Source organism: Triturus cristatus, chromosome 5_1 (assembly GCF_964204655.1).
Source record: "Triturus cristatus chromosome 5_1, aTriCri1.1, whole genome shotgun sequence".
Classification (NCBI taxonomy): domain Eukaryota; kingdom Metazoa; phylum Chordata; class Amphibia; order Caudata; family Salamandridae; genus Triturus; species Triturus cristatus.
Window position 1 is genome coordinate 47142821 of NC_140587.1, and position 27276 is coordinate 47170096.

Consider the following 27276-nt stretch of genomic DNA (forward strand, 5'->3'; position numbering starts at 1 on the left):
ATTTACAGAACTGTTCTTAAAGTGTTTTGTTCACTTTGGTATCAAGCTTTCAGCCAGTTTATAATTTTAATTATTCACTGCTGCAACATTAACACTATCCACACGTTATTAACATCACATATCACCAGTGCTTTAAATGGGAAAAAATAAGTGCAGGTACTCATTAAAATGAGCTAAAGGTGTAGTGAGTGGGCGGGGCTAAGGGCAAGACATAATAGTTGCAGCACACACCAAAACACATGATAAATGTGTTTATATAAACAAAGCAGGTTAACTCATTACACAAAATTAAAGAGAAATGCGATATTATGTTTACATTTACTTTTTTTGCAATAGTTGCACCTTCTTAATGCCATACTGTTAATTGATGTTGTTTGGCACAATACTTTATATTTTTGAGCACGTGAGTAGGAAGAAACTGAAAATACCCGCACTTCAAACCAAAGCTCTTATGGCACCAAGCAAATGAAGCAAATCATCATGACCCTCCCCAGAAGAAATCTCTTGTCTCTTCCATCGATCTATCCGTTCATCCTTTCATCCTACCATTTACTTGCTGATGTCCACCATTTACTCTTTACATTTTGTCTAGTCAGTTTTTCATCCATCATTCAGTTTTTCATCCATCATTCAGTTTTTCACTATTCCGTCTGTCCACGCTTCATATCCAAACCTATCCATCCATCCATCCATCTTTGAATCTATCCATTTATCCTTTCACTCATCCATCTTTCTCCACCCTTTCACTCATCCATCAATCCTTTTGCTCATCTATCCATCAACCCTATCACTCCTTTATACCATCCACCCTTTCATTCCATCCACCCTTTCATTCCATCCACCCTTTCATTCCATCCACCCTTTCACTCAGTCCCTCCTTTCACTCATCCTTCCTCCCTCCCTTTCATTCATCCATCCAATCTCTCACTTATCCACCCATCATCCTCCCTTTTATCCAATCGTCCACCTTCTTTCACCCATCCATCCATTCACTCATCCATCCAGTCACTCATTCATCCATCTATACATCCACATTTTCTCACTCATCCGTCCACTAACTCACCCACCAATCCTCCCTACTACGTTATTCATGAACCTTTGTCGCCGCAGACATATACACACAGTGCCACCCGTTTTCTTTAAAATACCTCCTGATAGTGTCTTGATTCTCTCTCTTGCTTTTTTCTTACAAAAAACAGGCATACAAATGCAGGCAAACACACAAACATAAGAAGACACACAAAAGATTTGGGTATGATAAAAGACATTTTATACTCTTCACCTACCATGGCTTTTTTAATTGTCACTGCCTGGGGACTGCCATGATTCCTGTGTTTGCGCAAATGCAGAGGATATTGTGAATGTGGTTGGCAGCAGAGGGCCTGAATGGACCCCAGAGCTTCCCAGGTTTCAGATTGCTATGTGTGACATTTTCATGTTTTCATTGTAATTATGAGTGACATTTCAACGACTATGAGTGACACTTTTCTGCGAGCAAAATTAAGCAATGAAGACGAGGGAATCATATAAATATCAGAAATGACACCCATTTGAGTATAGCTGCTAATGTTTCAGATTGCTTATGTGTGACATTTTCATAGATTCAGTGGATTTACGAGAGTCAGGCAACAACTAGATGTGTAACACTTAGAGTGGCACTTTCTTGCGACCAAAATCATGGAATGAAGTCAATGGAAATAGACAAATATCAGAAATCACACTCATTTGAGCAACAAGGAAGTCAAACTCCGCAGCGGGTGCTTTTGAAGCTATTATTTAATTTTTTTTTAAAAATCAGCTCCCTCCACCCCAACCTCAGCTTCAGGTGCGGTAAAACCACACGTAACAAAGGGATCTCTATGACAAAAACAGCAACTCACTGAGCTGTCCACATACAATACAGAACAACACAATCTACTTTTTTGAAGAAGGCACATTAACCCTCTACCCTACTTAATGATGAGAGTGAAAACTGCCAGTAGAGAAAATTCTGACCCCTCTCCAGCGGGAACAATAATCACATGACTTATCTCTGACTTGGCAAGTCTAACTGTGCTAGGAAAATAAAGGGTGCTCCTTCGTAGTGCACTGTCAAGCGGGGATGTTGAACACTTTGAACTACTAATAAATCAGCAAGACTGCTAGTTTAGACAGAACATAGCGCATTTTCAGCACAGACAGACCACTCTAGTTTGCCCATTTGCAAGGCTCTCTACCGTGCTGGAGACCCCTAATCAGTTCCATTACAAACATTTTAAATGTCAGCAGCAGGAAATTATTAAATTAATATCTGACTTAGCTGAATCTCTTTACAGCTGTGAGAACGATCCACCGAGGAGCTGCTGGCTGGCACCGCGGGGCTCTCTAGCCTGTCTCTTCTTCAGAGTCAGACAGCAAGCCCTGCTGCAGTGTCTCATCAAGAAAGCCTATGTACAGACAGGGTCATTGAGGCTTTTGGCTTTGGAAGGTAGGTGCCAGTGCAGAAAGCAGTTGGATTAGCGCTCCAGGAGCCTCTTTGATCGCATTGTCTGGGCATTAACCCTCTGATCGAGAGAAAGTATGGGAAGTGTGAGAATCCGCCGCCCTGGCCCCTGATAACATTTCTATGATTGAAGTATTACCCTGCACTGACTTTTCACTACCTGAAGTGCTGCGCTTTGAAAATCACACGCGCACACTAGCAGGTAAAATGAATCTCGACCCTGCTCTGTCAAGCGCAGGGTGTCGGTGAGCACCGCACGTTATTCAAATGAGCCCGGCTGAATAGCTCAGCTGGGGCTCTGATCGGGGCTACAGAAGCGGCGCCTTGGCTGCCAGACAGCTCCACTCCTGCTCCTTAGCACTCTCAGCCAGTGAGCCTACCTCTCATGAGTACTGGTACTCTAGTCAGCAGAAGAGAAGTGCCGGTACTCAGAGTGACAAATGTAAGAAGTGCCGGTAATCAGTACCGGTGAGTACCGGCCCATTTAAGAGGCACGTTTTGCGGGCGAGTGCCCAGACATATAAAATACACAGTTTCGGTGTTTGACCCTTGTGAGCACCAGGGCACGTTTATTTACTGCAAAAACTATCCTTTTAAATGAGCTTTGGCAATATAAAATAAAACAGCTTTATTAATCTTTCCTGTACCAGGCAACAAAAGTAATTGAGTTTAACTTGTGTATGGTAAAATCGATCTGTAATGGACTGATCAATAAATAATGTAAATTCCCTTTAACTCGTGGTAATTGTCATGTGGGGACTGGTGTCGGACTCCCACTTGGTGGGTGATTTCTATTACCTATATGTGGTGAAGGTATTCCAGCACGTGGCATGAGCAGAGAGGAACAGGCACAGAGTTTGTCCCCTGAAGGTGGCTTCCTGGGTAGCAGCAGAAACTGTTTTGGGTCCGAACCCTTTATGCCTTGGAGTTATTTGTTTGCGATGTTGGATCTTCCTCTGCCAGGGTGGCAGCGGTGGTACCCTCACCTAACTGCTCCCCTGTAAAGAAACGTACATGGTATCTTTAGTGAGTTATTGCTGTCCTTGGAATGGCTCCTGCACCACCGATGTTACTTGAGTAACACCCCCCCCCCTGACAGACTAGCTCACCCCTTTGCATAGGGCAGCACATTTTAGGGTTGGGAAGGCGCATTGCTTTGAGTTGCATTTCCGCAGGCTGTGTCTACATTCTGTGAGTCAGTGATATCATGGCGGCCAACCTGCCAGATCACCCATGCGGTGGAGGCCAGTCTCTTACCAAACGCCTAAGCAAGCGATGCTTCGTGGCTTGACAAGGAACATGCTCGCTACCGACTTCTGCCAACGTGATGGGAGCACTTTCATGAGCGTCTGCTGGCGGCCATGATGTGGCTACTGTGGGCACTGTTTTTATATTTAGGAAACAAACCTTTCAAAACACTGATTGATGTCTAGGATACAAAAAAAATTCCATGACCCCGACCTGTAATGGCTTTTCTCATTCCGTATAAGGCGAACTGATGATTTATTTAGGCCTCATATGGTGGCCCGGGGCAGCAAGGAGACCTTCTGAGCTTCACCCAAGCTCCTTGAGGCGGGAGCTTCCCTCTCCTCTCAATGAGGGAGTTGAAGTACGAGGGCGGGGGACTCGGGGTGCTTCATCAATTTCAACAAGCTCTCAGTGCCCCCTAAATGTCTCACTCTACGCTTATGCCAAGGGTTCGAGGCATGTGGGCTGCTGAATTCATATCTGTGCATAGATCGCCACCTAGTGTTGGGTCCGGATGATTGCATATTGTTGTCCTGGAAGAGTCTTCGAAGTATCACGAGATAGGTGGCTCCTCCCCTGGACTACAGTGCGCATGGGCATCCTCTCCATCCTCAGATTGTTTTTTTCCGCCATTGGGTTCGGATGTGCTTATATTAGCTCAAGTTAGGAAAACTTTATTTAAGGCCAAAAGCCTTTAGATATCGTCGGTATCGTTTGCGTTCGGTATTGAGAAATTATTATACTTGTTTTCGAACTTATTCACCCTTCTCGGACCGAGTTTCGGTCCGAACATCGATCGACGTTCGAAGATGGAATCGAGGACTCCCTTCAAGAGATGTCCTCTGTCACGCGAAATATCCACACGTTGATGTCCATCCGGTGTGTAACAAATGTTTATCACCGGATCATGATGAGACCAGGTGTATGGCCTGCGCCCGGTTCCGGTCGAAAAAGACCCTTCGGAATAGACGAGCGGCTAGATTGGAGGCCAAAAAATCGGCGCCTAACCCGGTTAACATATTCAGCACCGAGGATGAAGAAGTCGAGAGCGTCGACGAGGTAGAACAATTCGAATACGTTGAAGAGCAGGATGTTCATGAACAATCGGGCCCTGCTTCGGAGCATGACTCCCAATATGACGACGAAGATGAGGAGATCTTCGAGGACGAAGACGTCGTCAACGAGGTAGGAGACGACGATGAGGCCCTTGGGGCCGAGGAAGATAGCTCAGGCGAGGAGCTAGGCCAATCCGTCGATGTGGAGGCCAAGGGAGATAGTCTTGATAAGGCTCAGGTCGAGGGATCGCCTGCGGGCCTTACCCAAGATCGGTCAGATCGTTCTACAGCCCCGCCTGAAGGCCCGGCTTCGAACATTTCAAAAGAGCCAGAAATATCGAAAAAGACTGGAGTCGATATCGTGAAATCGAAACCAAAACCTGCACCGGTCAAATCGAAACCGAAAGTGCAACTGGTTCAGGTCGGATCGAAGGCATCGAAACCTTCCAATCCGTCGACACAAAAGAAGGACATCGGAGCCGAACAACCAAAGAAGGACTTAGGTACCGAGAAACAAAAAAAAGGACTTCGGCACCGAGAAACAGAAGAATCCCCTCGGTCCCGAGAAGACGCAGAGGCCTATAGCACCAAAGGTTGGGGCACCAACGACCAAGGTCAAGGTGGTCGAGCCGACTACATCAACACCGAGGAGTGCTGAGACTGCCAAAATACCCGATCAACAAGGCGTCGATCCCAAACTTCGGTTCGAAGCCCCGAAGACAGGAAAGAAACCGGAGACCGCGTCGAGGCCTGTCTCCAAAGAGCCTGTCGGATCAAAAGCACCGTCGGCATTCACGTTGCAACAGGTATCGGAGTCCCTAAAGCGCATCAGGGAACGGGACACTCTCGAACCGAAAACTGGTCCCGAACCGAACAAGGTCGCCAAGGCTCACTCGGCGCCGGCACCGATCAAGTTTGGATTGCCACCACCGGGGGCACCTAAGATGTTCGAACTAAGGAGGAGTGTCGAACAACCAAGAACAGTGCCCACAGAAAGAATAGATCTCGAAGACTCACAGGACCAGTTTATCGACGTAGACACTGGTAGACTGTTGTTCCGCAAGCGGAAAATTGTTCCAGAAAAGGCTTTGGAATCATACAAAATTCCACTAAAAAGGAAAATGGTGTCCGGTTCGACACGAGTGCTTGTGGAACCTTACCAAACATATGATCAGGAACCACAATCCTTTTCTCCCGCACACTCGGAGGCGGATGCAGGAGAGGGCTATACTGAGGATACCACTTATCCTGTGGATAATGACCCGGATGAACAACAGCAAGACCAGGATCAAGCATGGGGAGACCCTAATGACCCAGGAGACCCACAAAATGCTCCTGACACTCATCTTTATAATATAAAACCATCTCCCACTGAAGATACTGCTGCTTTTAACGCCCTCATTGAAAGAGCGGCTGCCAATCACGGAGTGGCACTTCATTCTGACTCTGTGGAAGAGGATTTCTTGGTGGACACGTTCTCCACATCAGAAAGAACGGTCAAGACTCTACCAATGTTAAAAGGGGTTATTAAACATGCTAAGGACATCTTTAAGGAGACAACCAGAGCACGGGTATTGAACCCGAGAATAGAAAAAAATACAAACCAGCCCCAGGAGACCCAATGTAAATTAAGGGTCAATTGCCGTTGGACTCACTGGTAGTTTCTAATGCTCGCAAGAGAGCTAACTCGCAAACTACCGGTGATGCTCCTCCTCCGTACAAGGAGTCCAAAGTGCTAGAAACATCGGGGAAAAAGGATAGCAGCACAAGCGGCAAACATCTGGTGCATTGCCAACACTCAGGCACTCCTGGCCAGATACGACAGGTCACACTACGATACCCTAGAAACACTGCTAGAACACCTACCAGATAACTACAAAGATGGAGCAGAGCTCCTCATCAGAGAGGGACAACTCATTACAAATGCGTCCATCAAATGCGCACTAGATGCAGCTGACACTGCAGCAAGGGCAATCAACACTAGTGTGATGTTGAGGAGGCACGCATGGCTGAGAATATCAGGTTTCAAACTAATATCTTGAATCAACCAGTCAACCCAGACTTTTTATTTGGCCCCGAGGTTGACACTACACTAGAAAAGATTAAAAAGGACACAAACTGCGAAATCTATGGGGGCTCTACAGTCGCAGCAGTTTCGGAGTGGCTCCTTTCGTCGCCCCGGGAATAGAGGAGCAGCTAGAGGTCAGGGGTCCCAGCAGCAGTACAATAAAGGAGGTATCCAGAGTACCTATAATAAGAACAATAGGGGTGGATATCGTGGATCCAGCACCAGAGGACGAGGACACAACAACACCAGGTCCTCCGCCAATAACAAACAGTGACGTCTTGTCACTGCCCCCCGACCACGTAACACCGGTCGGGGGGAGACTTCAACAGTTCCTGCCAGTCTGGAGATCCATCACCACAGACAGGTGGGTCAGAGAAATTGTCCAGTACGGTTATTGTCTGGAATTAACATCCACTCCACCCAACATACCACCAAGACACCGTCCTATGTCCGCAGAGCACTTGGCATTATTGCAGCAGGAAGTACTAAGTATGCTGCAGAAAGGAGCCATAGAGCTCGTGCCTGTAGAACAACGAGGGTCAGGGGTGTACTCTATGTACTTCTTGATCCCAAAAAAGGACGGGTCTCTGAGACCTATACTGGACCTGAGACCTCTCAACCAATACATTCTGTCAGAGCATTTTCATATGCTCACCCTACAGCAGGTTCTCCCGCTGCTCAGTCAGGGAGACTTCCTAGCAACACTCGATTTGAAGGATGCGTATTTCCACATACCCATACACCCATCACACAGAAAATATCTCAGGTTCACTATTCAGGATCGGCATTATCAGTTCAAAGTCCTCCCTTTCGGAGTAACCACGGCGCCCAGAGTCTTTACCAAGTGCCTAGCGACAGTGGCTGCACACTTAAGGAGACAGCACATTCACGTCTTCCCTTACCTGGACGACTGGCTTGTTCAGGCAAAGTCAGCCCAGCAGTGTGCCAGCCACATATCCCACACCATTCACCTTCTTCACAGTCTGGGATTCTCACTGAATTATCCAAAGTCACATCTTCAACCCGCCCACGTACGGCAGTACCTGGGCGCGACCATAGACACTCTGGTAGCCAAAGCTCAGCCAAATTTAGTGAGGATCAACAGCATGCAACTGCTGATAAAGAAGTTCAGACCTCAACACTCCCTTCCAGCGCGAGTGTTCATGCAGTTGATAGGCATGATGGCCTCCTGCATCTTCATAGTCCCGCACACGAGACTACATATACGCCCGCTTCAGAAGTGCTTGGCACGTCAATGGAATCAGACTCAAGGACAGTTGAAAGACCTAGTGTTGGTGAGCGGTCGGGCATACAACTCTCTGCATTGGTGGAATCCACAAAACCTTTGCAAGGGCCGACCGTTCCAAGAGCCTGTTCCACAAATAATACTGACGGCGGACGCGTCTCTCCAGGGATGGGGAGCTCATGTACTCAATTACACAGTGCAGGCACTATGGACGACACAGCAAAAGAAGATGCACATCAACCTTCTGGAACTGATGGCAATCTTCCTGGCAATGAAGGCATTCAAAGTACACTTGTACAACAAAGTCGTGTTGATCCGGACGGACAACATGACTGCCATGTACTACATACAGAAGCAGGGAGGAACACACTCTCTACAGTTGTCTCATCTGGCTCAGAGCATGTGGAGGTGGGCCATTCAGAGGAACATGTTCCTCATGGCAGAACACCTCCCGGGCAAGGACAACCAAATGGCAGATCTGCTCAGCAGACACAGCCACCAAATGCACGAGTGGGAGCTACATCCATCAGTACTCCAACCGTACTTCCAGCAGTGGGGTCATCCAGAGATAGACCTATTCGCCACAAGGGAAAACGCAAAATGCCAAAGCTTTGCCGCCAGGTTCCCGCATCCACAGTCGCAGGGCAATGCGATATGGATGAACTGGTCAGGCAAATTTGCATACGCTTTTCCCCCAGCGCCATTAATACCGCTAGTGGCACGCAAACTACGGCAACACTCAATGACACTCATCCTGGTTGCTCCAATGTGGGCACGCCAGCCATGGTACACCACGTTGCTAGAACTTTCCGTGGTGCCGCATCAAAGACTGCGGCTAACACCCAGACTTTTAACACAGAACCATGGCGAAATTCAGCACCCAGATCCGCAACAGCTGAACCTGGCGATCTGGCTCCTGAAGTCTTAGAGTTTGGCTACCTGAACCTGCCTCCAGAATGTATGAATATCATCAAGGAGGCCAGGAGACCCACGACCAGAGCTTGCTATCCGGCTAAATGGAAAAGATTTGCCATTTACTGTAAAAACAATGACATTAATCCGCTGGATGCATCCATTCAGAACATCATCTGTTACCTCTTACACTTATACAGATGCAATCTGGCATACAGCTCCATCCGTATACATCTAACCGCAATAGCTTCCTATCTTCAGAACAGGCAGCACCTCTCTTTATTCAGAGTGCCTGCCATCAAAGCCTTCTTAGAGGGACTCAAAAGAGTGATTCCTCCAACACACCCACCGGCACCGGTGTGGAACCTGAATGTGGTCCTCACCAGATTGATGGGACCACCTTTTGAACCTCTACATTCCTGTGAGATTCAATTCCTCACCTGGAAAGTAGCTTTCTTAGTGGCAATCACTTCGTTGAGAAGAGTTAGTGAACTCCAGGCACTAACCATTCAAGAGCCATTCATACAGGTTCACGCAAACAGGGTTGTACTACGTACCAACCCCACATTCATGCCTAAAGTGATATCGCAGTTCCACATGAATCCGACTATTGAACTGCCTGTTTTCTTTCCAAATCCAGAAAATGTCGCAGAGAGAATGCTCCATACACTAGATGTAAAGAGGGCCCTCATGTACTATATAGACAGAACGAAGGATTTTAGGAAAACAAAACAACTGTTCGTTGCCTTTTCTCCACAACACAAGGGCAACGCCTTTTCTAAAGCAGGGATAGCCAGATGGATCGTTAAATATATTCAAATTTGCTTTGAAAAAGCTAAACGCACATTAACGATTCCTCCAAGAGCCCACTCAACACGAAAGTTAGGGGCGTCCATGGCTTTCCTAGGGAACATTCCTTTAGAGGAAATATGTAGAGCAGCCACATGGTCCACTATACATACATTTACCAAACACTACTGTGTAGATGTACATTCAAAACAGCAGGCAGCTGTAGGACAGGCTGTTCTCAAGACCCTTTTTCAGACTGCTGCAGCTGACACGGGCAGCCGCTGCTAATGGAGGGACTGCTATGTAATCTATGCACAGATATGAATTCAGCAGCCCACATGCCTCGAACTGAATATGCTACTTACCAGTATGCATCTGTTCTTGGCATGTAGGGCTGCTGACATTCATATCACCCTCCTCCCCGGCACCTGTAGCGGCTGCAGCACTCAGAATTACTGTATAGCATGGTCATCACTTACTGTATCTACTCCATCACTGCCACACTGGCGAAAAACAATCTGAGGATGGAGAGGATGCCCATGCGCACTGTAGTCCAGGGGAGGAGCCACCTATCTCGTGATACTTCGAAGACTCTTCCAGGACAACAATACTAGGCGGCGATCTATGCACAGATATGAATGTCAGCAGCCCTACATGCCAAGAACAGATGCATACTGTTAAGTAGCATATTCGTTATCACCATCGAACAGATAGAGGGTGCTGATAAATTAACAAGTGAAAGTGATGCAGTCTAAACCCATGACTGTGAGAAAGTGGCTCTGTATATACTGTTCCCTAATAGGTACAGGGTGTACAGAGTCCACAGTCCCCCAGAGGCTGATAGAGGTCAAAGTTAGGTATGACCTTACTCTCAAAAGTGGTAGCTTGGTCGAGCAGTAAGGCAGTACCAGAGGACAGTGTAAAGCATTTATTGTACACACTCAGTCAGCAAATGGTTTCACACACTCAATAACTGAACTCTAGGCCAATGGTTTGTATATATAAAATATATGCTTGTTTTATTTTTAGAACCACAAAGGGGGTAAAAATATACTTTCTCAGAATGAGAGGTTGAATATAAATACTTTTGTTTTAAGCAATAAATTTGTGTGAACAGTCACAGTCGGTTGCAATAAACAATCCTATTTCCTAAACATAACAATGCATTGAGCTCAATGGTAAATTCAGGTTATTTGTAATAAATTACTTTTCAGATTACTTTTGGAATTCCAGGTCTGGCTCCTAGAACCAGCCTGGGGTCAGTATTCAGAATCAAGTGATGAAAGTCGACTTAATAACTGTAATGATTTTTAAATAATATTTAGCTATTTCAAAAGTTAGCACTTAGAAAATATTTCACAGGAAACATTCAATGGACCTCTATGGCAAGAAATTCAAATTGCAGGTAGAGTACTTTATCGTTACTTTAGTAATCCAGGACTGGGTGCCTAGACCCAGGACTGGGGTCCTTATCAAAAGCAGGTAAGTAATTTCGTTTGCAGAAATGGTACGATTTTAAAAGAATATTTCAAATTTGCAAAAGTAGACACTTAGAAGAAATTTCACAGAAAAGCAGACAATGGTTTCCTATGGGAGAAAAATGAGTTAGAGGTAAGTATAGTTGTGAACACTTTTCAGAGTCAGGGCTGGCCACCAAGATCCAGCACTGGGAGCTCACCTAGGAGCAGGTGAGTAAATTCGTTTTTGTCACTTGGCTGATTTTTGGTGAATTTTTGCAGTTTTGAAAAGTTCACACTTAGAAGATTTTTGAAGAAAAAGCCAGTCAATGTTACCCTATGAGGAAAATGAAGTTAGCGGTTTAAGGGTAAGTACTCGACTGGTAGTGTTGAAATTCCGGGCATGGACTCAGGGGTCCCCCAGTGTCAGGTAGGTACAGTTGGTTCACCCTCAGCGGTTTCAGGACGGCCGGGTGCAGAGAGAGTTGGGCCCAATGTTATCCTATGAGGGATAGGGGGGCCTTGGTTGGTGGCTGCTGTCTGGCAAGCCACGCGGCTGTGGGAGCTGGGCTCCTGGTCACTTACTCAGGGCAAGTGGGGAAGTAGGTTAGTGTAGAGAGGGCACTGCTAGGGCCACTCGGGCGGCTGGGTGCAGGGTGCTTTTGAGCCTTAGGGCGCTCAATGGAAATCAATGGGAATGTTCCGGTTTGGAAAGAGGCTGCAGGCTCGGGGACGAGGATGTTTCAGGTGCCACCACCACTTCGAGAGGTAAGTTGGGTAGTTGTCGGTTAGGTGGGTACCCCGGGATTGGGCACAGGGGGTCGCAGGGTGCCGGGTGCAGGGGTGCCTTTTGACGTCGGGAATCTTACCCTCTGGTTGATCGCGGCTGGGGTGGCACTTGGTTCTGAGGCTGCAGGCTTCTTCCGGGATGTCGAGGGGGGTCCTTGGGTGCCGGACTCTGGGTCACAGTCGCCGTGGGGTCGTCCTCTGGGTCTTTGTCCACTCCGGCACTGGCCAGGCTTGGCTGGTGCAGAGTGTGTTGGGTCCGCGGTCCCGGGCTGGTGCCAGGGATAGCAAATAGGTTTCTTGAGTAGAGCCTCTACTCGCGGGAGTCCCAGGGGCTTAGAGCTAAAAGGTAGCCAGGTCCTCCGGGGTTGGTGAGGTTGCTGGCCACGAGGGATGCCGCGCTGGTGCAGGTTCGAGAGTCGACAGGCCGGTAGGGCTGGGGCCAAAGCAGTTGGTGTCTTCTTCTCTTTTTAGCAGCTGCAGGGCAGGTCTTTGTTCTTCTTGTCGTTTTCTATCTGGAATCTCAGGAAGGAAGGTTCAGGGTGCCCCTAAATACTAGATTTAGGGGCGTTACAGGTAGGTGAAGGCCAGGGACCAATGGGTCCTTGTCCTGGGGTGGGTACACCCCCTATCCTGCCTCTCTCCTGTGGGAGGGGGGCAGTAGCCTAATCCTGATAGGGTAGGGCCTCCCATCTTCAAGATGGCGAGAGCCCGGAGATGTGCTTCACCTCGCCTCCCCCACCTGAGGGGTGGGGTGGGCAGGCTGGCACATCCCCTGTCCTTGTATGGGGTTTCCGGCCAAGCTTCCCGCCAGAGTGGGGGGTTGCAGTGGCCTGGGGAAACTCCAAATGGCGGCATGCCTTTGAAGCTTCCCTTTGCTCATCCTGGGGGAGGAGATTTCTCACCTCACCCAGGATGTGCATTGTTGCAGGCCCGGGAGAACAGGGGCTCTCCCACCCAGGGGTCCAGCAACGTGTCTGCTGTGTGGCAGCCTGGGCAGCCTCAGAGCAGACGTGGATTGTAAGTTAGCTGTAAGGGGGCATCTTCTAAGATGCCCTCTGGGGTGCTTAGTACATTAAATCCTACACTGGCATCAGTGTGGGTTCAATGTGCTGAGAAGTTTGATACCAAACTTCCCAGGCTTCAGTGTTGCCAATATGGTGCTGTGGAGCTCGTGTTTGACAAGCTCTCAGCACCATGTATTCTTAAATGACAGCACTGCACTTACAGTGCCCAGGAATGGACCCGGGTACTGTAGGGGCACAGGGCTCCTGCTCCTGTGCCCACACCATAGGCGTAATGCACCCAGCTAGAGGGGTGGCTGACATATGCCTTGGCAGTGTAGGTGATGGGCATGGTACACAGTGATGTGTGCCATGTCGACTCTTTGTTTTGTCCTGCACCCAGACACTCAGCCTGCAAGGGCAGTGTGTGTGTAAGGGTACAGGGCCTCTGAGGGTGGCACAATGAGTGCTGCAGCCCTTAGAGGCCTTCCCTGGTCACAAGGCCCTGGGTACCTAGGGTACCATTTACTAGGGGCTGACATGTGGCTAGGGTTTGCCAATTTGGAGTTTGTGTGGTTTAAGGAAGGAACATAGGCCCTGGGCACCTGATTGGCAGGAACCTAGGGTACACTCAATCGAAGTACATTAAGCAATTTAGCAAAAAGTGGGGGCATACCATGCAAGAAAGATGGCACTTTCTCACAATGACTATCTTACAATTCAAAGCTGTAAAAAGCCCTGTACTTTTCTCTGTGGAAAACATTGACCTGTCAAAGAGCCCTGTTACACAATCAACATTTTGGTGTTGTTTCTGCCACACATTGCTCTTCTGTGCAGACACCGTCTTGAATGTAACTGTATCAAATAACATAGACCTGTCTGACATGTGAGTCTATTCAAATTTAAGGCGATTTTTTTATCCAATTTTCAAATGTGAATCAGCTTTTACCCCAAGGGTTTTATCTCCCCATGCTCTTCTGTCTAAGTTGATTGATTGCAGTTCTACTCATTGCGTAAGTGACAGGCATGGACCTATGTGTTCTCCTATTCAAAAATCAATACAGCCCCCAATTCGCATTAAAGCAGCTGTAACTCCGCCGCCAGCACTGTAACCAAGGCCATCTCCATGGCAGCATGAAGTATTTCTGGCGTTTTATGAATGAAAGATTGTACCGTCCTTAGGCGAGGGAGGGAGTACATTGCTCACTATTGCAAGCCCACATCTTGGCAGAGCAGAGGATGTCGGTGTCTATGCTCAATGGTTATTGCATTTCCCTAAAAACCTAAGAGGTGACCGAAGTAAGCAACGAGACATACATTTGATAAACCGAGTTGCAAGAAGATAGCCAATAAAAGAACGCTGGCTTCTTTCTGACCTCTGCTTATGCAGCCAACTCAAAACCAGGGTTAATACCAGAATGTGCGAGCGGAAATAAGGTTTTTTAAATCCATAAATTGATCTTGTGGCCAGATACATTAATGTCACATCTGTAATATAATGCGGAAATATTTTGTGCTGGATGTACCAATGATGCATAGACAACGCAATTATTTCACTCCGCCAAAGTTCTAGGGAGCTCGCAGAAGCACGGCTCGATCATCAACATCGATACCTGTCGATATTTTCCAAGACGGCATCAATGTACCAGAGCAGGAACAGATCGAAGAGTGCAACATTAGCACCTCCGAAGCCGACGACTCCGATGTCAAAGACATCACTCCAGGGCAGCGGGTCGTAAGTACTGACGTCGATCCCTCCCCCCCCACCCATTCACAAAAAGGCTTCGGTCACAAGTTCACCTTCGGGACAAAACTTTCCACGCCCCGCCTTTGGGCTCGGCAAAGAAGTCGATACATAATCCTTTAGGCTACACGGGATGGAGTCAGCCTACCGTTGGTGCCGAAACCCCATCCCCGGCACGAAAGAAAGAACCACTGACTTCGTCGCACCGACGCCTGGTTTCCACATCGGTGCCTTTGGCACCGAAATCCACTGGTACTGACGTCTCAGCCCCGAAAAAATCGTTGGACCCAAGCAAACAACCGGTTCCGAAGACCACTGGCGCTCAAACTTCGGATCCAAAAAAATCATCGGAACCAAAGAAACCATCGGAACCAAAGAAACAACCGGTTCCGAAGACCCCAACGGAACACAGGAAAACTCCCGATTCTAAACCTAAGGAGCATAAAACCACTCCAAAACTTGTGCCACAGAAACAATCGGCACCGAAACAACACACTCCAGAGGAGGAGCTTTTTCGGCCTGATCCAACCAAACAAACTCTTGAAATAGACCCAAAGACAGGTCAACTTATACTTAGTCCTTCCAGGAAAAGGAAAATTAACAAACCTGTACCAGCTCCACGCCCTTTAAAGAAGAGAGACATTGCCACTTCTACTTTAAGGATTCCTTCTCCACCTCCTCCTCCACACCACATCTCTCCTATCCCATCTCCAGTACCCTCACAATCTCCTCCACCTCAGGATGATGATGACACCTCTGGGGAGGAAGGGGATGATCAACCTTTAGGGGAACCTAGTCCTCCTAATACCCCAAATGACCCATGGGATGATTATGGCACACCAGATGTTCCTGACACACCACAAGATATCTATCCATCCAGACCATCCCCTCCAGAGGATACTATAGGATTCACTCAGCTCATACACAGAGCAGCAGAATACCACGGTGTGAACTTGCCCACACACCCTGTAGAGGAAGATTTCCTCATGGACACTTTTGCACCATCTCAAAGGTCCAATTCCATTCTCCCAATGTTAAAAGGGGTAATCAAACACCCCCCTGAAGTGTTTAAGGATCCTGTAAGGGCCAGAGTCATAAACCCTAGAGTGGAAAAGTACAAGTCTGCCCCAGCTGACCCTGTTTATATTAAAGGGCAGCTACCCTTGGATTCCTTGGTAGTCTCCAACACCAGGAAAGGGGCTAACTATCAAACCACAGGTGATGCTCCACCTCCTGATAAGGAGTCAACACTGTTGTAAGCATCTGGTAAAAGAACAGCGTCCCAAGCAGCCAACATATGGAGAATTGCCAACACACAGGCTTTGCTGGCTAGGTATGATCGGGCACACTATGACGAGCTAGAGACCCTACTACAACACCTTCCAGACCAATATAAAACAAGAGCCAATGATCTCCTCCAGGAAGGCAAACTCATAACTTAACCTCCATTCGCTGTGCTCTGGATGCTGCAGACACAGCATCCCGAGCTATTAATACCAGTGTCCTTTTACACAGACATGCGTGGCTACGCATTTCGAGCTTCAAACCCGAGGTTCAAACTACCATATTAAACCAACCGTTTGACCAGGAACACTTATTTGGGCCCAGTGTAGATTCATCTTTGGAGAAGATGAAAAAAGATACCGACACTGCTAAATCAATGGGAGCTTTGCAATCGCAAGCTCCCAGAAGTTCCTTTTGTCGCTGCTCTTATAGGGGCGCCTCTAGAGGTTTTACAACTGATAACCCCTCCACTTCCTACAAGAGTCCCACCCAGACCTCATCTACCAGAGGCTATTACAGAGGAGGCCACAGGGGCAATAACAACAAGGGTAGAGGCAAAACTACCAATACTCGCACCGCCTCCACCCCCAAACAATGACTTTCCTCCACTCTCCCCGGACCACTCTACTCTACTCTGGTCGGGGGAAGATTGCTACAGTTTCTACCTGTCTGGAACACCATTACCTCAGACAGGTGGGTGAGACAATCCGGTTATTGCCTAGAAATCACTTCAACTCCCCCAAACATACCACCCAAACAGCGTCCAATGTCAACAGAGCCCTTAGCGCTTTTAAAATAAGAGGGGCTTTCCCTCCTACAAAAACATGCAATAGAACCAGTACCCCAGCATCACCAAAACACAGGGGTTTACTCCCTGTATTTTCTCATTCCAAAGAAGGACGGAACCCTCAGACCCATCTTAGACCTCAGACCATTAAACCTCTACATACAATCAGACCATTTTCATATGGTCACTGTAAGAAAGTGGCTCTGTATATACTGCACCAAGGTAAGGTTCAGTGTGCATAGAGTCCACAGTCCCCAGAGGTTTGGCAGAGACTAAAGTTAGATATAACGTTACTCTCAAGTGGTAGCTTGGTCGAGCAGTAAGGCAGTATCAGAGGATAGTGTAAAGCATTTGTTGTACACACTCAGTCAGCAAATGGTCTCACACACTCAATAACTGAACTCTAGGCCAATGGTTTGTATATAAAAATATATAGTTGTTTTTATTTTAGAACCACAAGTAGGTATCAAAATATACTTTCTCAGAATGAGATGCTTTAGTTAAATACTTTCAATAGACTTTTGAATGCAATAGTTACAGTTGTTGCAATAGGCAACACAATTCAAACACAATTATAACATTGAACTCAATAGGCCGTTTTAAGTAAATGCAATTTCAGTTACTTTGCGTATGATTTTCTAACTCGGGGTTTGATCCTGGATTCAACCCTGGTGCATTTCCTGTAAACAGTTGAAAGAAATAGTTTTTGTTACACAGGCGATTTTTAAGGAATCATTGTAAGTTTCAAAAATCGACACAGAAGAATTTCTGGCAAAAACCAGGCAACGTTATCCTACAGAGGAAAATCAAGATATCGGTAAGTATGGTTGTAATTACTTTTCAGGGTCAGTGTTGGGCACCAAGATCCAGCACTGGGATCTTTCCTGATAACAGGTGAGTAGTTTCGTTTTCGTTGATCGGCTGGTTTTTAGTGAATATTTTAAAGTTCCAAAACTCGACACTTAGAAGAATTTCCAAGTGAAACCAGTCAATGTTACCCTGTAGTGAAAAAGTGAGTTATTGGCTTTTAGGTAAGTACTCGACTGGCAGAGTTAAGGTTCTGGGCATAGACTCAGGGGTCTCCCAGGGTCAGGAAGGTACAGTTGTAACACCGTCAGTGGCACAGGGGCTGCCTGGTGCAGAGAGAGTTAGGCCCAATGTTAACCTATGGCTGGCAGGGGGCCTTTGGTTGGTGGCTGCTAGCAGGCAGGCCACGCGGCTGTGGGAGCTGGACTCCTGGTCACTTACTCAGGGCAAGTGGGGAAGTAGATTAGGATAGATGTTGCACTCCCAGGGTCACTCGGGCGGCTGGGTGCAGGGTGCCTTTGAGCCGTCGGGCGCTCAATGGATTTCAATGGAGAAGCTACAAGACGAACAAAGGCTGCAAGCTCGGGGACGAAGATTCTTCAGGTGCGACCACCACTTCGAGAGGTAAGTTGGGAAGCTGTAGGTTAGGTAGGCACCCAGGAGCTGGGCACAGGGGGCCGCCGGGTGCAGGGGTGTCTTTTTGCACCGGTAAATCCTACCCTCAGCTGGTCGCAGTTGACGGGGTCCCTGGTTCTGAGGCTGCAGGCGTCATCAGGAGCGTCGAGGTGGGTCCTTGGGTGCTGGATTCTTGGTCACAGTCGCCGGGGGGACGTCCTCGGGGTCCTTGTCCACTCAGGCACAGGCAGGGCTTGGCGGATGCAGAGTGTGCAGGAGTCGCGGTTCCTGGCTGATGCCAGGGGTCAGTTACTTGCTTTGACCAGAACCACTGCTCGTGGGAGTCCGTCTTTTAGAGTCACAAGGCAGTCAGGTCCTCCGGGGTTTTCGCGGTTTCTGACCACTGGAGTCGCCGGGTTTTTAGCAGGAGCAGGTTCGAGGGTCGACATGCCTGTAGGGCTGGGGCTAAGTCAGTTGGTGTCTCCCTCTTGTTAGCAGCTGCACGCTAGGTCGTCTTTCTTCTTGCTTGTTTCAGATTCGGGAACTGAGGAAGGAAGGTTCAGGGTGCCCCTAAATACAACATTTAGGGGCGTTACAGGTAGGTAGAGGTCAGGGACCAATGGGTCCCTTCCCTGGGGTGGGTTCACCCTCTATCCTGCCACACTCCAGTGGGAGGGGGGCAGGAGCCTAATCCTGATTGGGCAGGGCTCCCCATCCTCAAGATGGCGAGAGCCCGGAGTTGTGCTTCACCTTGCCTCCCCCACCGGAGGGGTGGGGTTGGCAGGGCTGGCACATCCCCTTTCCTCACTTGGGCTTTCGCGCCAGTCTTCCAGCCAGAGTGGGGGTCAGAACCGGTGGGGGCCAGTTGCTGAGTACAGCAAGTGGCCTAGAGAAGCTTACAAAGGCGGCATGCCTTTGAAGCTTTCCCTGCCCTTCCTGGGGGAGGAGACCTAGCACCTTGCCCAGGATGTGCATTGTTGCAGGCCCAGGAGAGCAGATGGCTCTCTACCCAGGGGTCCAGCAACATGTCTGCTGGGTGGCAACCTAGGCAGCCTCTCAGACATAACATGGATTGTGGGTTAGGTTCAGGGGGCAACTCTAAGTTGCCCTCTGTCGTGCATCTTACATTAAATCCCACACTGGCATCAGTGTGGATTTAATGTGCTGAAAAGTTTGATACCAAACTTCTCAGTCTTCAGTGTAGCCATCATGGTGCTGTGGAGTTCGTGATGACGACCTCCCAGCACCATATACTCTTAATGGCAGCACTGCACTTACAATGCCTAGGAATGGACCTGGGTATTGTAGGAGTACAGGGCTCATGCACCTGTACCCACACCACTGGCATAGTTCACCCAGCTAGAGGGGTGACTGAGGTATGCCAGGGCAGTGTGTTTGTGGACATGGCACACAGGGATGTGTGCCATGTCGACTCTCTGTTTTGTTCTGCAGCAAGACACTCAGCCTGCAATGGCAGTGTGCGCGCGTGTCAGGGTACAGGGCCTTTAAGGTTGGCACAATAAGTGCTTCAGCCTTTAGGGGTCTTCTCTAGTCACAGGGCCCTGGGTACCTAGGGTACCATTTACCAGGGGCTGACATGTGGCCATTGATGCTAATTGGGTTTAGGCTTCATGCAGTTTTAGGGAAGGAACACAGGCCCTGGGCACCTGATTGGCAGGAGCCCAGGGCACACTCAAAGTACATCAGCAATTCAGCAAAAAGTGGGGGCATACCAAGGAAGAAAGATGGCACTTTCTCACAGTCACTCTTCAACAGGTCCTTCCTCTACTCAAGCCGATTTCCTTGCCACCTTAGATCTCAAGGACGCCTACTTCTACATTACCTTTCACCCTGCTCACAGGAAATATCTTCGGTTTGTAGTGGACGGTCAGTGGACGGTCAGCATTACCAGTTCATGGTTCTCCCATTTGGAGTCACCACAGCACCCAGAGTCTTCACGAAATGTCTGGCAGTGGTAGCAGCCCACTTAAGAAGACAACAAATTCACGTCTTCCCATATTTGGACGACTGGCTCAGAAAAGCCATGTCGCATACCCAGTGTGTAAATCACGCACACGCCACAATCCAACTACTTCACGACTTAGGGTTTACCATAAACCTCACAAAGTCTCACCTCCAACCGTCCCACATCCAACAATATCTAGGTGCTACAATAAACACCTCAAAAAGCCTTGCATATCCCAGTCCAGCCCGGATAGCAAGCATGCAAGCCCTTATAACAAAATTCCAGCCGCAACACTCACTTCCACCTCAAGTGTTCATGCAACCAATAGGGATGATGGCTTCTTATATATTCATAGTACCTCATGCAAGACTCCAGATGCGCCCCTTACAGGAATGCTTGGCACGTCAATGGAACCAGGCTCAAGGTCAGCTAACAGATCCGGTGTTGGTGTACGGCCGCACACATCGCTCTCTGCAGTGGTGAAACACCCAAAACCTTTCCAAAGGGCGACCGTTCCTAGAGCCGGTTCGACAGGTTGTGCTAACAGCAGAAGCATCGCTCACCGGCTGGGGAGTTAATCTACTTCATCACACCATACAGGGTACAGGGCACATGGACACCTCAGCAAAAGCTACTCCACATCAACCATTTGGAGTTACTAGCAATCTTTCTGGCATTAAAATCATTCCAGAAACCGATATCAGGCAAAGCTGTCTTAGTCCACAAGGACAATATGACAGCAATGTACTATTTACAAAAACAGGGGGGTACGCACTTTCTGCAGCTCTCTCAACTAGCACAAAGCATATGGAGGTGGGCTATTCCTCAGAACATATTCCTTTTAGCCCAACATCTTCCAGGAATTCAAAATCACATGGCAGATCTGTTAAGTCGTGAGACACAACAGATTCACGAGTGGGAACTTCATCCACAAGTTCTTCAACCATTTTTCCAAATGTGGGGGCAACCACAGATGGATCTCTTCGCCACCCACGAAAACGCCAAATGCCCAAGCTTCGCCGCCAGATATACCCACCCATTGTCCAAAGGCAATGTGATATGGATGAATTGGTCAGGCAGATTTGCGTACGCTTTTCTGCCTCTCCCACTCATTCCATTAGTGGTGCGCAGGCTGCAACAACAGTCACGAACACTGATCCTAGTTGCTCCAACATGGGCCAGACAACCATGGTAGACAACATTGCTGGAACTATCAGTAGTCCCGCACCAAAAACTACACCTCTCCCCACAGCTCTTAACACAGAACCATGTAGAGATCAGAAATCCAGATCCGGCACAGCTCAACCTGGCGATCTGGCTCCTGAAGTCCTAGAATTTGGTTACCTCAATCTTCCACCTGATTGTATGAATGTTATCAAAGTAGCTAGGCGCCCCACCACTGGAGCCTGCTATGCAGCCAAGTGGAAAAGATTTGTTATATACTGTAACAACAACAATATCAATCCTCTAGATGCCTCCACTCAACACATCATATGTTACCTCCTGCATCTTCAAAGACGTAATCTAGCGTACACATCTATTAGATTACATCTCGCTGCCATAGCAGCCTACCTACAAAATAGACAACACTTGTCGCTCTTCAGGGTACCTGCCATCAAGGCGTTTATGGAAGGCCTCTAAAGAATAATTCCGCCCAGGGTACCACCCTCGCCAGTGTGGAATCTAAACATCGTCCTCACAAGATTAATGGGTCCTCCATTCAAACCTCTGCATAAATGCGAGCTACAATTTCTTACATGGAAAGTCGCTTTCCTTGTGGCCATTACATCTCTTAGAAGAGTCAGTGAGCTACAGGCACTATTCAAGAACCGTTTTTAAAACTCCATGATAACAAAGTGGTTCTCAGGACAAATCCCAAATCCCTTCCTAATGTTATCTCTCCCTTCCATCTCAACCAATCTGTTGAGTTGCCCGTTTTCTTCTCGCAACCACACACAGTCGCAGAAAGAGCTCTTCATACTCTAGACATAAAAAGAGCACTCCTTTACTATATTGACAGAACAAAACCTTTTCGTGAAACAAAACCACTTTTTGTATCCTTCTCACCACCACATAAAGGCAATCTCAAAGTCTGGGATTGCATAGTGGATTGTCAAATGAATACAAATTTGCTATCACAAAGCAAAACGTACACTATCTATTCCCCCTAAAGCCCACTCTACCCGCAAAATAGGGGCTTCAATGGCATTTTTAGGGAACATTCCCTTAGATGACATCTGCAAAGCACCTACATGGTCTACACCGCACACATTCACAAAACACTATTGTGTAGATGTGCAGGCAAAACAACAAGCTAGTGTGGGCCAGGCTGTACTCGAAACGCTATTTCAAACTACTGCAGCAGATACTGGTGGTCGGTGCTAAGGAGGAGTACTGCTTTGCAATCTATGCACAGCGTGTGATCTGCAGCTCATAGGCCTCGAACGGAAAATGCTACTTACCAGTATGCATCTGTTCTTGGCATGTAGAGCTGCAGATTCTCACACGCCCACTCACCTCCCCGGCTTCCTTTATCTGTTCCAGTATTATCTTAATTAGATACAACATACATTAACATCTATTTCTGTTTCTCACAAAACTCCATTTCCCTTCTTGGCTGAAAAACAATCTGAAGATGTAGTCGATGCCCATGCACACTATTGTCCAAAGGAGGAGTCACTCTCGTGACTTCCAAAGACTTATTCAAATACAACAACAAAGTGCAAACATCCGGGCCCAACACCAGATGGCGATCTATGCACAGTGTGTGAATCTGCAGCTCTACATGCCAAGAACAGATGCATACTGGTAAGTAGCATTTTCCTTTCTGTATCCCTATGAACTGTGGATATTCTGCAGGCTCCTAAAAGGTATCACACTAGAGAACCATTGCTGCAGGCAAGTAATTTTAATTTTACTTGAACGGATTGTTTCTGCCATATCTATTATGTGATTTTTATTTTTTCTGTTTGCCTGACCCAGGTTTGTACCCTGTCACGCATTGTTTGTCCAAGGTCTGAAGTGGTTTATCAGAGCTTTTGCAGTGACTATTAGCTGACCACTTTTCTTTTTGACTTTTGCAGTAAACCAGCTGCACTTCGTCCCAGTAGACTTGGGATCTCCTATTGTCCACTGCTCTTTGGCCGATCCTTACGTTGTAATGTTGAGTGCTGAGGGTCAGATCACTATGTTAGTGCTGAAGAGTGACTCGTACGGAGGGAAGACTCACCGTCTGACAATGCAAAAACCACCGATCCAGGCCGTAAGTCTCGTTTTACAAGGATTTTCTTTTATTTTGTGTAATGTGGAACAAGAACACCTCGTATCCCTTTTGGGGTTCTGTTTATAGGCTGGGTTAAATGTGGTTTCCCCCCGCCCCTCCACCCCCACTTCTCCCCCACCACTGCAGGTTGACAGCAACGGCTGTGATGGGTACCTTGCACAATTGACTCTGTGTAAGCCGCACAATTGTGAAGATCCAGTTACTGCTGCTTCTGATCGGCAGTAAAGCACAAACAACCCTGATTGTGTAAAAAATCCACTTTCATGACATCATATAGGTGAACCCGTACTCTGTAATAACCAAGGACTCTAAAGTAGATTAATTTTAAATTACTTTACAAAGGTTTTAGTGTAAAATAAATGAGAAAAACTCAGACAATGTAATGTATTTTCTCAGTAAAGAAACACATACAGAAGTAAACGTTATATCTGTGGGCATGGAGTTAGTTCAAAAGGTCAGACCCTATTTTGTGCCCAGCTGTGAAGAGCCCACCACCCGAACTGTTAAGAAACCAGCAGCAGAACATTTGTGTTCATGGAGTTGCAGAGTATGTATTGCAGACCATGGGGCTATTGGGGTTCGCCTGCATGTGAAAGCTTGCGTCCCAAAAAGCCAGTTAGAGCCTCTCTAAGAGGACCCTGTTGCCTTTGTTCTTGGTCTGACAACTCACTTCCTGTGTCGGGCTTAGCAGGACTTTGGTATAAAACAAAAAAGGAGGAGCCACCTTCTAGTGCTTATCAGTGTCTGTGATTTACATAGTGTTCCCTTCCAAAATACTTCCTATAGCCTTCCCTCCCACTTACCTGTCTCAGACTGGGATTGACTGCGCGTAGTCCAGACTTCTAGGCTGAGAAGTTGTATATTAAAGCATAAATAATTTATACTTTGACTTTACCTATGCACCATTTCTAGTCTTACATATTAGGCCTGGGCGGTAAATTCCGTTCAGCTCGCGGAATTTGCGGAATTTCGGTAATTTCGCGTTCCGCGGAGAACGCGAAATTGCCCAAAATTCTGCTTTCCGCGACTTCGCGAAATTTTTTCTTGTTCGCGTTCTCAAAATGCGTGTTCGCAAGATATTTCTCTCCGAGCACGCAAACAGCAACTGTGAACAGGAAAAAAGCATCGCGAACAAGCAATTCCGCGTGTTCGCGGAATTTCTGCATGTTCGGGGAGATTTTTTACCGTTTCGCGGAGATTTGCGTAACACGATTACGCAAATTCCGCCCACCCCTATTACATATGTTCCACTTAAAAGCAGAGATGGCCTTCACAGAGACCGCATGGATAGCACACTTTACTAATTTGTATTCTTCTAAAGAAGACCTTGAAATCTCTCTCTCTCACCACCCCCCCCCCCCCCCCCCCCTCCTTGTTTCTGTCCAGGCTGGGCCTGTGCCCTTCACCAACATTCCCAATTCCACCGGACATATAACCAACTTGAGATATCCATAATTTTTCTTGGATTAATTTGTTTTGGCACTGAAAGCAAGTAAGGGTGGGGTCAAGCCCCGGGGCCTGATGGGATCCCTATTGATCTATTTAAATCTAGCACTGATCTTTGGGGCCCTATTCTTAACTTGCTTTTCAGAGCCTGTCGGGAACAAGGTGTTCGAGGCATATGAGCTGCAGATTGTACACTTAGCATAGATCGCCATCTGGTGTTGGGCCCGGATGTTTGCAGTTTGTTTTTGTTCTTTGGACAGTCTTTGGAAGTCACGAGTTCGGTGACTCCTCCTTCGGTCCGTACTGCGCATGGGCTTCGGCTCCATCCTCAGATTGTTTTTTTCCGCCATCGGGCTTAGATGTGATACTTCGTGCTCCGGCTTCGAACTTCTACGGTTCCAGCCTCGACGGAAAATCCTCGTTCTTCGAGTTTCTTCATCATATCTTCATCTCTCGAAGCGGCACTTTTCTCCATTCCGTACATCGGCACCGGCCTTCGGGCCCTCCTCGACTCCGCTCCTGGCCGATGGAAAGGACTCCGTTCAAAAAGTGCCCAAAATGTGGGTCTAAATTTCCCCACACCGACCTCCATCAGGTGTGTAACCTATACCTCTCTCCAGAACACGAGGCTAGAGACTGCCCCGCCTGTAAGTCTTTTCGATCAAAAAAGACCATCCGGGATCGAAGAGCTCGACGCACCATGGCGCACTCATCGACCGCAGCTCCACCGGACATCTTCGGAGACGACGACGAAGCTTCGGGGCAACTACACACCGAGCAGGAGGACGACGTCGTCAGCGCTTCCGAGGCCGACGACTCCGACGTGGAGGACATCACACCGGCGCAGCGGGTCGTGAGTACTGTACCCCCTCCCACCCCCGCGCCCAAAACCAAAGAGACTCAGGTTACACCCTCGCCTGCAGGCCTGGGTAAAACCAAGCACACAGCTTCCATCACCCCACCTTCGGGCCCGGTGTCGAAGCCTCAAAAGTCTCACGGCAGCTCGGGCTCGAGCCAGCCGACGCCTGGTGCCGAAAAACACCATCCGGCACCGAAGAAAGTGATACCCAGCTCGACTCCGAAGCCTGGACTCTCGGTGCCGACCAAACACAAATCTGTCGGCACCGAAAACTCCTTCGACGCCGAAAAAACCGGAGGCTCCAAAAAAGCATGGCGCACAGAAACCATCGAAGCCCTCGGCTCCGAAACCATCGGCGCCAGCGGACGATTCGGCGCCACTGGATCTGTTTACACCAGACCCTTTGCAAAAGACTCTATTTAAAGATCCAAAGACTGGGCTATTGACTTTAATTATCAAAAAAAGATGCCTTGACACTCCGGCTCCTCCTCCACCACCCAAGCGGAAGGACTCTGCTACTTCTCCTCTCAGAGTGCCTTCCCCACTACCTCCTCCTCCGCCTCCTCCACCTCCTCCACCTCCTCCACCCCCTCCCCCTCCCAGGTCTCCACCACCCTTACCTCATCACTCCCCGACCCCAGATCCGGATTACGGGGATCCAGATTATGACCCGGCGGACGCCCCAATGGACCCCACTCCACCGGGGACCCCAGACCCATGGGAAGACTACCAAAACCCTGACATACCGGATGTGCCTCAGGACGACCTATACCCATCCAGGCCGTCTCCTCCAGAGGACTCCTTAGGGTTTCACCACTTAGTGCAGAGAGCAGCACACTACCATGGGGTGGAAATGCATAGTGAACCAGTGGAAGACGACTTCCTACTGATACATTTGACATTCAGGACAAGTCCACATCTATCTTACCCATGCTTACAGGTGTCACCAAGCATGCTGCAGAGGTGTTCAAAGATCCTGTCAGGGCCAGGGTATTGAACCCTAGAATAGAAAAAAAGTACAAGGCGGCACCCACAGACCCTGCATACATTAAGGGCCCTGCTCCCTTAGATTCCCTAGTTGTGTCCACAGCTAGAAAGCAGGCTAACTCCCAGTCCTCCGGAGAAGCCCCACCACCGGATAAAGAATCCAAACTTATAGACGCGTCTGGCAAACGCACCGCCTCCCAAGCTGCAAACATGTGGCGCATTGCAAATACACAAGCGCTACTTGCGCGCTATGACAGAGCACACTACGACGAGCTTGAGGCTCTTATGCAGCACCTCCCCGAAAAACACAAATGCAAAGCTCATGAACTAATACAGGAGGGCAAACTAATTACTAACACCTCCATTAAGTGTGCCCTCAATGCAGCTGACACTGCTTCTAGAGCCAAAAATACTAGTGTCCTGCTTCGTCGTCCTGCCTGGCTCAGGATCT

General features: G+C 48.1%; 1 protein-coding gene across 2 annotated transcripts in view; it reads left to right on the forward strand.

Moving 5' to 3' along the window:
• Positions 1 to 27276, forward strand: part of CPSF1 (cleavage and polyadenylation specific factor 1) — a 514820-nt gene that overhangs the window by 182507 nt on the left and 305037 nt on the right. For both annotated transcript variants that reach the window (XM_085604356.1, XM_085604357.1), the window contains exon 20: positions 23334 to 23512. In XM_085604356.1, coding sequence (XP_085460482.1) covers positions 23334 to 23512 — 179 coding nt within the window. The remainder of the gene's footprint in view (positions 1 to 23333; positions 23513 to 27276) is intronic.